This window comes from Schistocerca cancellata, chromosome 6 (genome assembly GCF_023864275.1).
Source record: "Schistocerca cancellata isolate TAMUIC-IGC-003103 chromosome 6, iqSchCanc2.1, whole genome shotgun sequence".
NCBI lineage: Eukaryota > Metazoa > Arthropoda > Insecta > Orthoptera > Acrididae > Schistocerca > Schistocerca cancellata.
In genome coordinates this window covers 433827787-433842088 of record NC_064631.1, presented here as the reverse complement: position 1 = coordinate 433842088, position 14302 = coordinate 433827787, and the positions used below count along the sequence as shown (strand labels likewise).

The 14302-nt window shown below is 40.7% G+C and overlaps 1 protein-coding gene across 1 annotated transcript in view; it reads left to right on the top strand.

Annotated features, from left to right (window-relative positions):
* The window catches only part of LOC126088118 (nuclear pore membrane glycoprotein 210), a 241665-nt gene that overhangs the window by 188505 nt on the left and 38858 nt on the right, over positions 1–14302 (top strand). Inside the window, exon 12 of the mRNA XM_049906217.1 lies at positions 1386–1553. Coding sequence (XP_049762174.1) covers positions 1386–1553 — 168 coding nt within the window. The remainder of the gene's footprint in view (positions 1–1385; positions 1554–14302) is intronic.

Below are 14302 nucleotides of genomic sequence, written 5' to 3'. Positions count from 1 at the left end.
CCCTCTTGTCCCTGCATGCTCACACAGTCAGCACAATATCTTCACTCACCCTTACCCTGGTATCCATCTCCCTCCATGCCTCATGCTTCCTCTTTAGCCCCACCACCCACTGTAGAAGACTACTGTCAAATCACAGCGTCTGGAGTCAGGGGCCATGTGTGTGTGGGTTCTGCTTGTACGAATATGTGTGTTTTCTATTTCAGGAGAAGGGCTTTTTTTTGTTTGAAAGCTTAAACATTTAGCAGTCATTTTCATAGTGCCTGTCTGCAATTCAATGTCTCCTCTGTGTGCTGGATAGCAATATATCCTTATTGTATTGCAGTCATTCGTATCCATCAGACAAACAGCAATGTATTATCAAGTGAACAAAAAAGGCTGTAATGTTAATAGGATGCTCAAAAGCCTATAGACAATCAAAATCTGTAACAGCAGTGCTCAGTGATGGAAGCTCTCCATTGAAGATTGAAGTACAAAAAGAGTTTCAGTGCAAATATTATCACCTTCTCCTAGATGTAAATCCAGTACAAAGTGCATTTATGATTGCCATGAGTCTTGTAATCAGCTATTGTTGTTTCTTCTTCCTTGTCTTACTCTTGTTAACCAAGAAAGGGAAAATGAAGAAACATCAGTGCTCAGATGAATAATTTTGAAGCAAACTGGAAACTCCTGCCAGCTTGCTTGCTGTATTTTAACATCACAGTGGGGTTGGTAGCCCGCAAAGGGGTGAATCATACCCATAGTGATGTCTTTATGCCTCTAGTAATTAAACGGAGAAAGAAATTAAGGTGCTAAAAAAAACAGGTATCTCAATTGTGCCATATGTCGTGGAGAGACTACACTAATTTCTCTTCAGAGCATGTCATTTGTGTGAATTGAGAATTTTTGAATGTATTTAATAAATGAAAGAAGACCCCTTGTGAAATAATGTGGGAGTCTGTACGTAGATTTTTTGACAGTTTGTTCACATCATGGTGATTCTATATTGGCATTTTCGAGTTTTTCAACAGAATGTAAATTTTTTTCTAACTTTCAGGCAGCAGAAGTGTCTATTATTCTCAAAGAGTCAGTTTTCAGTTCTAATAGTAGACTGGTATCTAATCTGTGTCAGTAATGGTTGATGTTTATATGCTCTTGTCAACTACTTCTGCTCGAGGGCAAGGGAGAGAGGGTGAGGGGAATGGCAGTAGTTCTCACCTAAAGGTACTAATGGGAACATCAACAGGCAGAAAATGTCTGTAGTAATTCATAATTGATATAATTTAACAAAGGAATTGATTGTTAATGCTACTGTTAACAGTTAAAAATAAACAGTTACGATTTAAGAAACGTACTTCTTTTGTTGGAATTTATATTAACTCACTGTCTTATCTGCTTATTCTTTTCAGGTGGAGTCAGAAAACACACTTCTTACTGTGGTAAAAAAGGATTCTGCTGTCCGCCTATCATCATCATCTTACAGGATAATTTTGAGTGACGAGTTCTGGAAACTTGGAGAATTAAGCTTAAAAATGAATGTCAGCGTTATTTCTGATCTTACCTGTCAGAATTTACAGGTAATGGTGCCCTTTTTGTGCCAAATTCTGTGAATTTGTTATTTTGCATTCTGTATTAGTTTTAATTGCACTCTGGTACAGTATGATTTTATTGGGATCAGACAAAAAAATTAAATATTAAAAAAAAAAAATTAACTTTGAGGAAATATGCTAAGCAGATGCTGCCAAATAAGTGTCAGGATTGTTTTTGAAGCAGATGCTGGGGAACTGGCATCCATTCAGCTTTGTTCTGAAAGTTTTGTAAAAATGTCCTTGTATTATGTTTTTTGAAAATCATTTTCAATTTTGTGGACTTGACTGTTCTTGTATTGTCATTTTGTTTGTCTAATCACTGATTAACATTCTTTTGTAGTTGCCACAAACATGTCTTGCATTTTCTGAATTGTTTTTATTCCATATTTTGAATTCTTTGTGTTGAGATTTTACTGCTTGATCACAGGTTTTGAGCAGTTAAGTTGTTATAAATTTTAGTTTTAAGACACTGGTTATCCAGTCAGTGATATTTTTTTTCTTTTTAGAGAAGAATAGGCTTCTTTGTGATTAATTTTCATTTCCAACCTGTGGCTGACTGGCACTTGAAAATGGATGATTGCTTGAAACCATTTGTGATATAAAGAAACAGAAAATTTAGAATCCTTCCATAGTGGTGCAAGCTACTTCTACATTTCAATTACAATTTCCGGACTCCAAGTGTGTGAAGGAGTTATATTAATTTGTGCCATTAATATTGTTCATCGGATACAGACTAAGTCAACTTCTACTCACAGATGTCAAGTTATTAGTTTTGTAGAAATTGCTGTATTTAGAATGTCTAATTTCTTCTTTTAAATGATTTAAGAGTAAATGTTACAACTCAACGAATAGTAGAGTTGCTGAAAAACACACAAACAAGACAGAGAACTTTGTTAGCTTTGGGACCTGTATGACTACATCAACACTGTGCTAAAACTGCCATTCACTGTCTTGACTGGGGTGGAGGTTTTGTGTCAGATGGAGTGGGTGAAGGGCAAAAGGAGGTGGGAAGTGGGAGGGAAGTTTGGGGATGGGTGGCTGAGGGTGGGATGGAGGCAGCAGATGCGCAGGATAGAGGTGCAGGAGGGAGAGGTAATAGGTCTGTGGAATAGGAATGCAACACAAGCATAGGTGGGTTTGTGTGGCTCGTGATGACAGTGATATTGAGAAGTGGGTTGGAAGAGGGCAGCACAACAGAGGAGGGGAGACCTCAATGGGAAATGGGTGTGGCTGCAGGACGTGTAAAGTTAGGGGCCTGTGGCAGGATAGGGGTGGGTGTGGAGTAAGGGGGTACAGGTATTGGAAACCAGGAGGATTACAGAAGTGAAGGATGTGCTGCATGGACGACTCCCATCCACATAGTTAAGAGAAGTTGATGTTGAGGGTAAGGATTTAGATGTTACAAGTTGCGAAGCAGCCATTGAAATGCAACATGTTGTGCTCAGCAGGGTGTTCGGTCACTGGATGGCAACTCTGCCCTTGGGCATTACATCCAGCTATGAGCCAACTGAAAGGAGCTTTTGAATGTTTCTGTGCAGCTGCATCAGGTAGGAGGAAAGAGCGGCAACTCTGTACAACTGTACATCAGTTTGGCATGGTAAAAGAGAATCAAAAAGGAACTATATTGATGTGTATGCTTTTTTATGTGGTTTTATTTCTTATATATCAGCTAGTTGTAAGGAACAGAAACAAATTAAGAATAGTAAGAAGTTAAGTCTCAGTTAAACTTTTACATCTACATCTACATGATTACTCTGCAATTCACATTTAAGTACGTGGCAGAGGGTTCATTGAAGCACAATCATACTATCTCTCTACCATTCCACTCCCGAACAGCACGTGGTAACAACGAACACCTAAACCTTTCTGTTTGAGCTCTGATTTCTCTTATTTTATTTTGATGATCATTCCTACCTATGTAGGTTGGGCTCAACAAAATATTTTCGCATTCGGAAGAGAAAGTTGGTGACTGAAATTTCGTAAATAGATCTCGCCGCGACGAAAAACGTCTTTGCTTTAATGATTTCCATCCCAACTCGTGTATCATGTCTGCCCCACACTCTCCCCTATTACGTGATAATACAAAACGAGCTGCCCTTTTTTGCACCCTTTCGATGTCCTCCGTCAATCCCACCTGGTAAGGATCCCACACTGCGCAGCAATATTCTAACAGAGGACGAACGAGTGTAATGTAAGCTGTCTCTTTAGTGGACTTGTTGCTTCTTCTAAGTGTCCTGCCAATGAAACGCATCCTTTGGCTCGCCTTCCCCACAATATTATCTATGTGGTCTTTCCAACTGAAGTTGTTCGTAATTTTAACACCCAGGTACTTAGTTGAATTGACAGCCTTGAGAATTGTACTATTTATCGAGTAATCGAATTCCAACGGATTTCTTTTGGAACTCGTGTGGATCACCTCACAATTTTCGTTATTTAGTGGCAACTGCCACCTGCCACACCATACAGCAATCTTTTCTAAATCGCTTAGCAACTGATACTGGTCTTCGGATGACCTTACTACACGGTAAATTACAACATCATCTGCGAACAACCTAAGAGAACTGCTCAGATTGTCACCCAGGTCATTTATATAAATCAGGAACAGCAGAGGTCCCAGGACGCTTCCCTGGGGAACACCTGATATCACTTCAGTTTTACTCAATGGTTTGCCGTCTATTACTACGAACTGCGACCTTCCTGACAGGAAATCACGAATCCAGTCGCACAACTGAGACGATACCCCATAGGCCCGCGGCTTGATTAGAAGTCGCTTGTGAGGAACGGTGTCAAAAGCTTTCCGGAAATCTAGAAATACGGAATCAACTTGAGATCCCCTGTCGATAGCGGCCATTACTTCGTGCGAATAAAGAGCTATCTGCGTTGCACAAGAATGATGTTTTCTGAAACCATGCTGATTACGTACAATAGATCGTTCCCTTCGAGGTGATTCATAATGTTTGAATACAGTATATGCTCCAAAACCCCACTGCAAACCGACGTCAATGATATAGGTCTGTAGTTCGATGGATTACTCCTACTACCCTTCTTAAACACTGGTGCGACCTGTGCAGTTTTCCAATCTGTAGGTACAGATCTATCAGTGACCGAGCGGTTGTATCTGATTGCTAAGTAGGGAGCTATTGTATCAGCGTAATCTGAAAGGAACCTATTCGGTATACAATCTGGACCTGAATACTTGCCCATATCAAGCGATTTGAGTTGCTTCGCAACCCCTAAGGTATCTACTTCTAAGAAACTCATGCTAGCAGCTGTTCATGTTTCAAATTCTGGAATATTCCATTCGTCTTCCCTGGTGAAGGAATTTCGGAAAACTGCGTTCAATAACTCTGCTTTAACGGCACAGTCGTCGGTAACAGTACCATCGGCACTCCGCAGCGAAGGTATTGACTATGTCTTGCCGCTTATGTACTTTACATACGACCAGAATTTCTTCGGATTTTCTACCAAATTTCGAGACAATGTTTTGTTGTGGAACCTATTAAAGGCATCTCGCATTGGAGTCCGTGCCAAATTTCACGCGTCTGTAAATTTTAGCCAATCTTCGAGATTTCGCGTTCTTCTGAACTTTGCACGCTTTTTCCGTTGCCTATGCAACAGCGTTCCGACCTGTTTTGTGTACCATGGGGGATCAGTTCCATCTCTTACCAATTTATGAGGTATGAATCTCTGAATTGCTGCTGCTACTACTTTGAATTTGAGCCACATCTCGTCTACATTTGCATAGTCAGTTCGGAAGGAATGGAGATTGTCTGTTAGGAAGGCTTCTAGTGACACTTTATCCGCTTTTTTAAATAAAATTATTTTGCGTTTGTTTCTTTGGAAGAAACAGTATTGAGCCTAGCTACAACGACCTTGTGATCACTAATCCCTGTATCAGTCATGATGCTCTCCATTAGCTCTGGATTGTTTGTGGCTAAGAGGTCAAGTGTGTTTTCGCAACCATTTACAATTCACGTGGGTTTGTGGACTAACTGCTCGAAATAATTTTCGGAGAAAGCATTTAGGACAACCTCGGAAGATGTTTTCTGCCTACCGCCGGTTTTGAACAAGTATTTTTGCCAACATATCGAGGGAAGGTTGAAGTCCCCACCAACTATAACCGTATGAGTGGTGTATTTATTTGTTACGAGACTCAAATTTTCTCTGAACTGTTCAGCAACTATATCATATCAGCGCACACTCCGCTGCAGAGTGAAAATCTCATTCCGGAAACATCCCCCAGGCTGTGGCTAAGCCATGTCTCCGCTATATCCTTTCTTTCAGCAGTGCTAGTTCTGCAAGGTTCACAGGAGAGCTTCTGTAAAGTTTGGAAGGTAGGAGACGAGATACTGGCAGAAGTAAAGCTGTGAGTACCATGCATGAGTCGTGCTTCAGTAGCTCAGATGGTAGAGCACTTGCCTGCGAAAGGCAAAGGTCCCGAGTTCGAGTCTCGGTCGGGCACACAGTTTTAATCTGCCAGGAAGTTTTATATCATAGGAGTCTGCGGGTCGGTAGAAGGAGCCAATTATTAACTTAGTTCGGCTGTTAAGTATAACCTCCACCCATACCAATTCGCACTGAGTATCTACTTCGACTTCACTACAAGATAAACCACTACTGACAGACACAAACACTCCACCACCAATTCTGCATAATCTATCTTTTCTGAACACCGTCTGAGACTTCGTAAAAATTTGTGCAGAACTTATTTCAGGCTTTAGCCAGCTTTCTGTACCTATAACAATTTCAGCTTCTGTGCTTTCTATTAGCGCTTGAAGCTCAGGGACTTTCCCAGCACAACTACAACAGTTTACAACTACAATTCCGACTGTTCCTTGATCCAAGCACGTCCTGTATTTGCCACACACCCTTTGAGATTGCAGCCCACCCCGTACTTTCCCGAGGCCTTCTAACCTAAAAACCCGCCCAGTCCACACCACCCAGCCTCCACCACAGCTTGACTAATTTAATGTAATTGCAAAAACTGAAAATAATATGAAAACAAAAGACAAGGTCCCGTAAAGAGATATTGAGTGGATTTAAGTCTGGCAACTAACTGGCCATTCACAGGGCCTCCACAATCAGTCCATCGTGAAGGAAAGGAATTGTCTTGGTGGCATCACACTGCGAAGCAGAAATAAGCAGGAATTGTGCACGAACCATGTCTTCAGTCCATGGAGCAGACTATCTTCTCTATTAATTCTGGTTAACTTGACATTCAGGAAATGCAAAGGTTACTTTCTTATTAGCCATCATGGTTGCACATATTGAGACAATAATTGGTAATGTGATACCAAATATTGACCACTACTTCTGTTGATATCCTCATATTTTCATCTGTGGGGTATTTTCTTCGCTATTCACTCAGTGAGTAGCAATCTACAACAGACTTTACACATTATTTCAAACCTCTTTGAAACTTTCTCTTGCTGGCACCCCATATAAAGTAATGAAAGGCAAAACGTGTATTACTTACTGCATTTTCGCTATTCATACAATAAAACTTCTGTATAAGGCATGACGTTTTAATATACTACTTCGTTACTACTGACTCTGTTTGAACACATTGTGCAGATAGTGTCTACATCTACCACTGAATGTACTTGCAGAATTACATAATTGTATGATGCACAGCTCAGGAGTATGATGTAATAAACACTGAGATATGCTTTATAAGTACGTATTTGCTTCTTTAAAGCGTTGTGATGGGTAGGAAACTGAGTCTTCACTAAATCATTTAATGATTCATTTTAAATCTTCTGATGAATTTTCAGCAGTAAATGATAGCAAAATCTGCAAACAGTCCAAGAATGTTGCTCGGATTATCTCCTAAATCATTTACATATAGTAAGAAGAGTAGAGGGACTGTAGCACTTCCTTGGGAAACCCCAGGTATCACTACTATTTCATTAGATGACTTCCCTTAATTTATTATAAACTGTGACTTTTCTGACAAATTCATTATTCTTTTTTTCATTGTTGAAAAGGATTGGTTTTGTAAGATGTGTGTATCTGATGACTTTTTATAAAGTTGCTGAAGTCCTACCTCTGCTCGTTGCCTCCTGGCAACTGTATTTGCACCTTCTACGACGGTCGTTTGAAAAGTCCGTGCAAAAATAAAAAATACTTATGTGTTTGGGGTAAACCTTTTTTATTTTTCGACGTAATCTCCTTTTAGACTTGTACACTTCATCAAATGCTGTTCTAATTTGTTGATCCCTTCCAAATAATAGGAATTATCCAAGTCTGCAAAACAGCTATTAGTTGCTGCAATCACCTCCTCGTTTGAATAAAGTCTTTGTCCCGCCAGACATTTCTTCAAATTGGGGAACAAATATTAGTCTGAGGGAGCCTATTCTGGAGAATAGGGGTGATGTGAAACGAGTTGGAATTTTATTTTCATTAATTTTGTGACCACAAATGCTGAGGTGTTTGCTGATGCATTGTTGTGGTGGAAAAGGACTTTTTTGCGGTCCAATCGCCGGTGTCTTTCTTGCAACTCGGTTTCCAAACGGTCCAATAACAATGAATAATATGCACGTGTAATAGTTTTACCCTTTTACAGATAGTCGATGAGGATTACCTGCGAATCCCAAAAGACAGTCGCCATAACCTTTCCGCTCGAAGGAATGGTCTTTGCCTTTTTTGGGGCAGTTTCTCCCTTGGTAACCCATTGTTCAGATTGTTCTTTGGTCTCAGGAGTATAGTAATGTATCCATGTTTCATCCACAGTGACGAAATGATGCTTTAAGTCCTGCGGACTCTTCCTGAACAGCTGCAAACCATCCTTGCAACACTTCACATGATTCCGGTTTTGGCCAAGCTTGAGCAATCGCAGAACCCATCTTGTGGATAGCTTTCTCATGGCCAAATGTTTATGCAAAATATTATGTACTCATTCATTCGATATGCCCACATCACTAGCAATCTCACGCACCTTAACTCTTCTGTCATCCATCATCACATCATGGATTTTATCAATGATTTCTGGAGTCGTAACCTCCACAGGGCGTTCAGAACATTCAGCATCACTTGTGCCCATATGATCACTCCGAAAATTTTGAAACCACTTATAAACTGTTCTAATCGAAAGTACAGAGTCACTGTAATGTTTATCAAGCTTCTTTTTAGTCTCCTGGGGTGTTTGCCTTTCATAAAGTAATATTTAATCACCATACGAAATTCATTTTTGTCCATTTTTTTGACAATCACTTGACTTCCTTGATTCACACGAGTGCCAAACACAAAGAAATAGACTAATACGGCTGAGACTTGGAATGCATTCTTTCCAAAGGTGCTACTAACTAAACATGAACTTGATATGTGTTGGTGGTGCCATATCTCAGACTTTGCACAGACTTTTCAAATGCCCCTTTTACATGTGGATATGTTTCTGTGCTGTACTTGCAAAATAAGATTTTGTGACATTCATAATGAAGACCTAAATGCCAGTTATTCTTCAGTTCTCCTCAACAGTTTGTATTGAAGTCTCTTTCTTTTGTGCTGTTCTTTGCCAATCCTACTCAACAACTAATTTCTAGAGGCATCACAATGCACTATAACCATTCATTCAAGCATCTACCCATTTAGTAAAACGTGTTAGTTGATGGGAGGCTTGTGTTGGAAAATTTTCCTTAACCCTTTACAGATGTGCTCCCTACGTTCCGTGCTGAGTGCAGCTTTGTTGTGGCTACACTGTTCACCAAATGCTGCTACTTGTGCTGAGAGACAGTGTTGCGCCCACTGTGAAATACTTATCATCCAATTTTAAGAAAACTAATCTCTGAAAAAATTTGATTTGTTCCCATCTTAAAGTCTGATATTTTTCCTTGATAAAGGACTGAATTCCTTTACATTATTCATCATAGTTACTATTCTCCTCCAAATTAAGTAAAACATTGTACGAAATTTTAAAGGGTTTGCAGAAGTAAAAACGCATTACGTAAACTTTGGATGTGGGTGATTTTAGTGTGTAGGTCTGAAAGGTAGGTAAGATATCAAAATTTTATTTAAAATTGAGAGTGGAACAATATCTCATTTTGTTCTCAAGTTATATGTTTATATCTGAGGGATTTTCAGGTGTGACTCGCCCTTTTCCATCCCTGCGAATAGTATCATAACAATTGTCATATTTCACAAACGGTTCAAGATATCAGACTGAAGTTTTTTAAAATGTTAGCACTCAAAGAGGTATATATGTTGTATGATAAATACTAGAAACTTTTTCTTCACCAAGATGTGGAAGTAACACGTCCAAAGCCGTGAGATGTTGGCAGCTCGGGATGCTTAGAGACATCACTAGCGCTGTAGGAAAGCACAAATGGCGCACATATACACATCCGCAACATGTGGGAAGCTAAAGAGCAGAACATGTATTCACGTCCACAGCAGTGAAAAGGTTAAGAGAATTGTCTTGCAACTTTTGGTCTTCCATCTACAAAGATGATATGCATATCGGCGTGTTATTGGCTTTTCATAGTTGTCATGAAAGTAACACTGTGAAATTCCTGTTAATAGTAGTTCGCACAACAAGTATCAGCTGGACCAAACAGTGCAGCACTGTTGTAAGTAACATTCCTCCTTGAGCATCAGCAACTTCCTTTTTATAGCTGAAACTTTACACAACACGAGATTCATGCTGTCAATATTAATAAAACTATACACAGTGATATACAAAAAAATGAGTTCATTGTATAGATTAGTCAGTATCTTTTATAATTTTTGGAGTTATAGGAATTTCCCTAGAACTCAGAGTTTTCCCTAGTTAAAAACAGATTTAGAGTTTGCAGATTGGAATGCTTCTGGAGTGAATGGGGAGTGCATGTGAAGGATGGATGTGTAGTTGTGAGCAGTTAAGAGTGTGTGAGCATGTGAAATAATGTTATGCGATGGGAGAATGGGTCACATCCACTGACTGGAAGGAAAAGGGTGAAAACAGCCAGTAGTTACGTTGAAGAAGCCATATCCTAATGCCAGTCTGTATGATAAGTAATCAACTTCAGTTGTCTTTTGAAAAAATTTTTTGGCAATAAACATAATTACATTTCAGAGACCAGAGAGGAACTGCGCAGGCTACAGTAGGAAGCTGTGATCTAGTCACCTGTGTGTAAGGTTTGGTATCCTGGGACTCCCGTGATTTTGTTGAAGTATTTCAAACACATTTCGTTGAGAACAAAGAGGTCACAGATTGTCAAAAGTGGACATGTACAATGATATCTGATTTGGATGCCTATTCTGATATGTTGTTTTGATGAAGTGAATCAGCCCTTTCTCACTGCACGTGATAACTGCATGGCATGTTACACAGAAATTGCTTAGAACCTAAGTAATGAACTGTGTAGTAATTGGTGTGAAGGGGGGGGGGGGGGTTGCAAGATTGTGGTTCTTGCATAGCACTTAGCCTAGCTGACACTTACCCCACTGCCATGCTGGCAACAGTGTCTGAGTACAAAGAGGGTGGAGAGGGGAAACTGTAAACATGCCACATTTAAATGGTAGTGCAGTCGCACTGCATACGACTTGGTTTTGCATCTCACATTACCGAACGACATAGATCACAAACACAATAAATTTTCATTATTATTTAATTATTTTTGGATCACAGAAGACAGACTACAATTTTTATTTGGCAAAAATGGTCGGCATACCGACAGAAGCAGGTTTTCACGTTCAGTTTGCCACATAATCACGACTGACTTACTTTAATAATTGAAAAAAGGTCTTTCATATGACTAGGTATGTTAGTTGGTATATTGTAGCAGTTCTGCAACCTCATTGTGGAGACACAGAAATTCTATTTGAGGAAAGTAAGGTAGATGTCCAGGACAGTTTTAATGAAAAGAATTTGTTATTAAAATGGGAATTACCTTGCATGTCTCGAAAACAGCTGTAAGATTGGCAGAGTACTCGAAACATTGAGAAAACTATCCTTGTAATTCTTTCAAGGCCACACTGAATCTTCAAATCATTTGTTTTCTCTAAAGGCAGTGAGCTTAGAGGACTGGACTGTGTTTGTCAGAATGTGTCCCTTCTGTAACAGGACTTTATTTTAAATGCATCCCCATCAAATAGGAAAGAAGTTATTTCTAACCTTGCAATGTCTTACTGTGAGCAGTGGGCAGTCAAGTCTGCTTAAACTGTGAAGCCTCCGTTCTGGATGTTCTAATGTTCATTCCTGCACCCCTTTTTCCTTCATAAATTCAACAGTGATGAGTTTTAAATTGAAAAATCTCTCAAGGCACGTCTCTTGACCAATGTTCCTTGCTAATATATAAAGTCTCCATACTCTGCGTACAATTCCATCGAAAACTGTTGCAACTGACATTGGAAAAATGCATGTGACTTCAGGTATTTGACTATCCATACCACCAATTTCTTCATATGCTGCACACCCACAAAGTTAGCACTAAGTGCTTCTTAATGTACAGAACAGTGACACACCACAGTACTTCATGAAATGTCACACAGGCTGGACTATGGCCTGTACACATTGCCTGCGTGAAATTTGCCTGCCGTGGCTGGCCCTAGTGTAGTACTTTTGGTGAGTGTAACAACATATTGAACATCGAGTGAAATTTAAAGTGATAATAAACAGATTATGTTGAGATTTAGTAGCAGAAGACCATGAGTAAGATATAGCTGCAGCCTACCAATGTGAAACAGTGGCAACTTCAGGTTGTAATATCAACAGTCTAGGAAAAGATAGATTGCTACTTGCTGTAAAGATGACATGTTAAGCTGCAGACAGGCACAATTGAAAGACACTTGGACATAAGCTTTTGGCCACAACCTTCATCAGAAAAGAAAGAGAAATGCACACCATTCATTCACTTAAGCAAGCACACCCCACAAACATGACTTCCAATTGCAGCAGCTCAGATCGGAATGCAAGTGCCACATCGAATAGAAGCAGCAGTCTCTAAGGGGTGTGGAAGGGGAAGGGATTGCAGTGTATGAGTGGGGGGAGAGAGGAGCACCCACCATCTGGTAGAGTGTGCAAGGACTAGACAGCTATAAGGTGCAGTGTCAAGAGGTCTTGGGGCAGGGAGATGGAGAAATGGAACAGAGAAGGAGAGAAGGGATGAACAAGGGGCAGGTGTGCTGACAGAAGGCGACACACAAAGAGGGTGGGAGACGAGAGTGTGGTGGAGATGACACGACAGAGGGGTGGAAACTGTTGGGTGGAGGGTATGGGACAGTATGTTACCATAGGTTGAGACCAGGATAATTACGGGAGTGGACAATGTAACTCCCATCTGTGCAGTTCAGAAAAGCTGGTGGTGGAAAGGAGGGCCCATTTGACTCAGGTAGTGAAGCAGCCATTGAAGTCAAGCATGTTAAGTTCAGCTGCATGATGTGCTACATGGTGGTCTACTTTTATTGTGGCCACAGTTTAGCAGTGCCCATTCATCCTATTGGAGAGCTGGTTGGTAATCATATGAAAATGAAAAGCTGTGCAATGATTACAGCAGAACTGGTATGTGACATGGCTACTTTCGCAGGTGACCTGGCCCTTGATGGTGTAGTAGGATAATCCTTTGACAGAACAGGAAGTCCTGAGTGGGTGGATTGGGAAGGTCCTGCACATGAGTCCTCCACAGGTATGTGATCCTCGTGGCAAGGGATTGGGATTGGGAGTGGCATAGGAATGGACTAGGATGTTGTAGAATTTGGATGGATGATGGAAAAGTGTTCAGTAGTGGTAAAATCCTGGGGCATAAGGGATCTTGATGTATAGGGTGTTGATGTCAACAGTGATGAGTAGAGATCCAGGAGATAAAGGAGTGGGGGTGGCGGAGAGTCAGTGAAAGAAGTGATTGGTATCTTTGACGTGCGAGGCTAGATTATGGGCAAGTGGTGGGAGGTGTTATCAATGAGAGCTGAAACTCTTTCAATGGGGGCAATAACCAACCACAGTGTGGTGTCCAGGGTTGTTGGGTTTGTGGATTTTTGGGGAGCATGTAGATGGTCACTGTGCAGGGTGTCAAAGGGGTGAGGAGGGAAATGGGTTCAGGGGAGACATTTTGGAAAGGGCCTAAGGCTTTAAACAGGGATTGGATGTTATGTTGGACCTGTGGGATGGTATCATTCTGGCAAAGTTCGTAGGTGGAGGAGAAAGGTAATTGCCAGAGGCCTTACAGCAGGTAGTCACTGTAGTTCATAACAACAGTGATGGAACCTTTGTCTGGAGGTAGGATGATTAGGACAGGATTTGTTTTGAGGTTGTGTATAGCTATTCTTTCTTCTGCTGAAAGGTTGGTGTTCTGAGGAAGGGACCTGGGGAAGTATGGTGATGCCAAGTTGGAGTTAAGGAATTCCTGGAAGGAGAATAGCAGTTGGTTAGGAGGGAGAAGGGAAGGATCATGGTTGGATGGTGGTACGAACTGGGAGAGGCAAGATTTGATGCTGGGATCAGGTTGGCTTTAGAATGTCAAATTAAAATATCTTCAGCTGTCTAAATTTCCAGTTGTTTTATGTGAGCAACCACTTTCACTGCTACATTATGCCATCTTCAGGCCCCCTGACCGATGTGTAAGGAGAACTCCACCTCTAGTCCAGTCAGAATAGGGGCCAGCATTCAAAGACTGGTATCCGTAGATCTTTGACACAGTGATCCCTTTATGATGCAGCCCCTTGGTGATTGAAGGGATTGCTGTGTCAGAAATCTGTGAATCCGAGTCACTGAATGCTGGCATCTGTTCTGACTGGTTCAGGGGTGGGATTCTCCCTACACATCA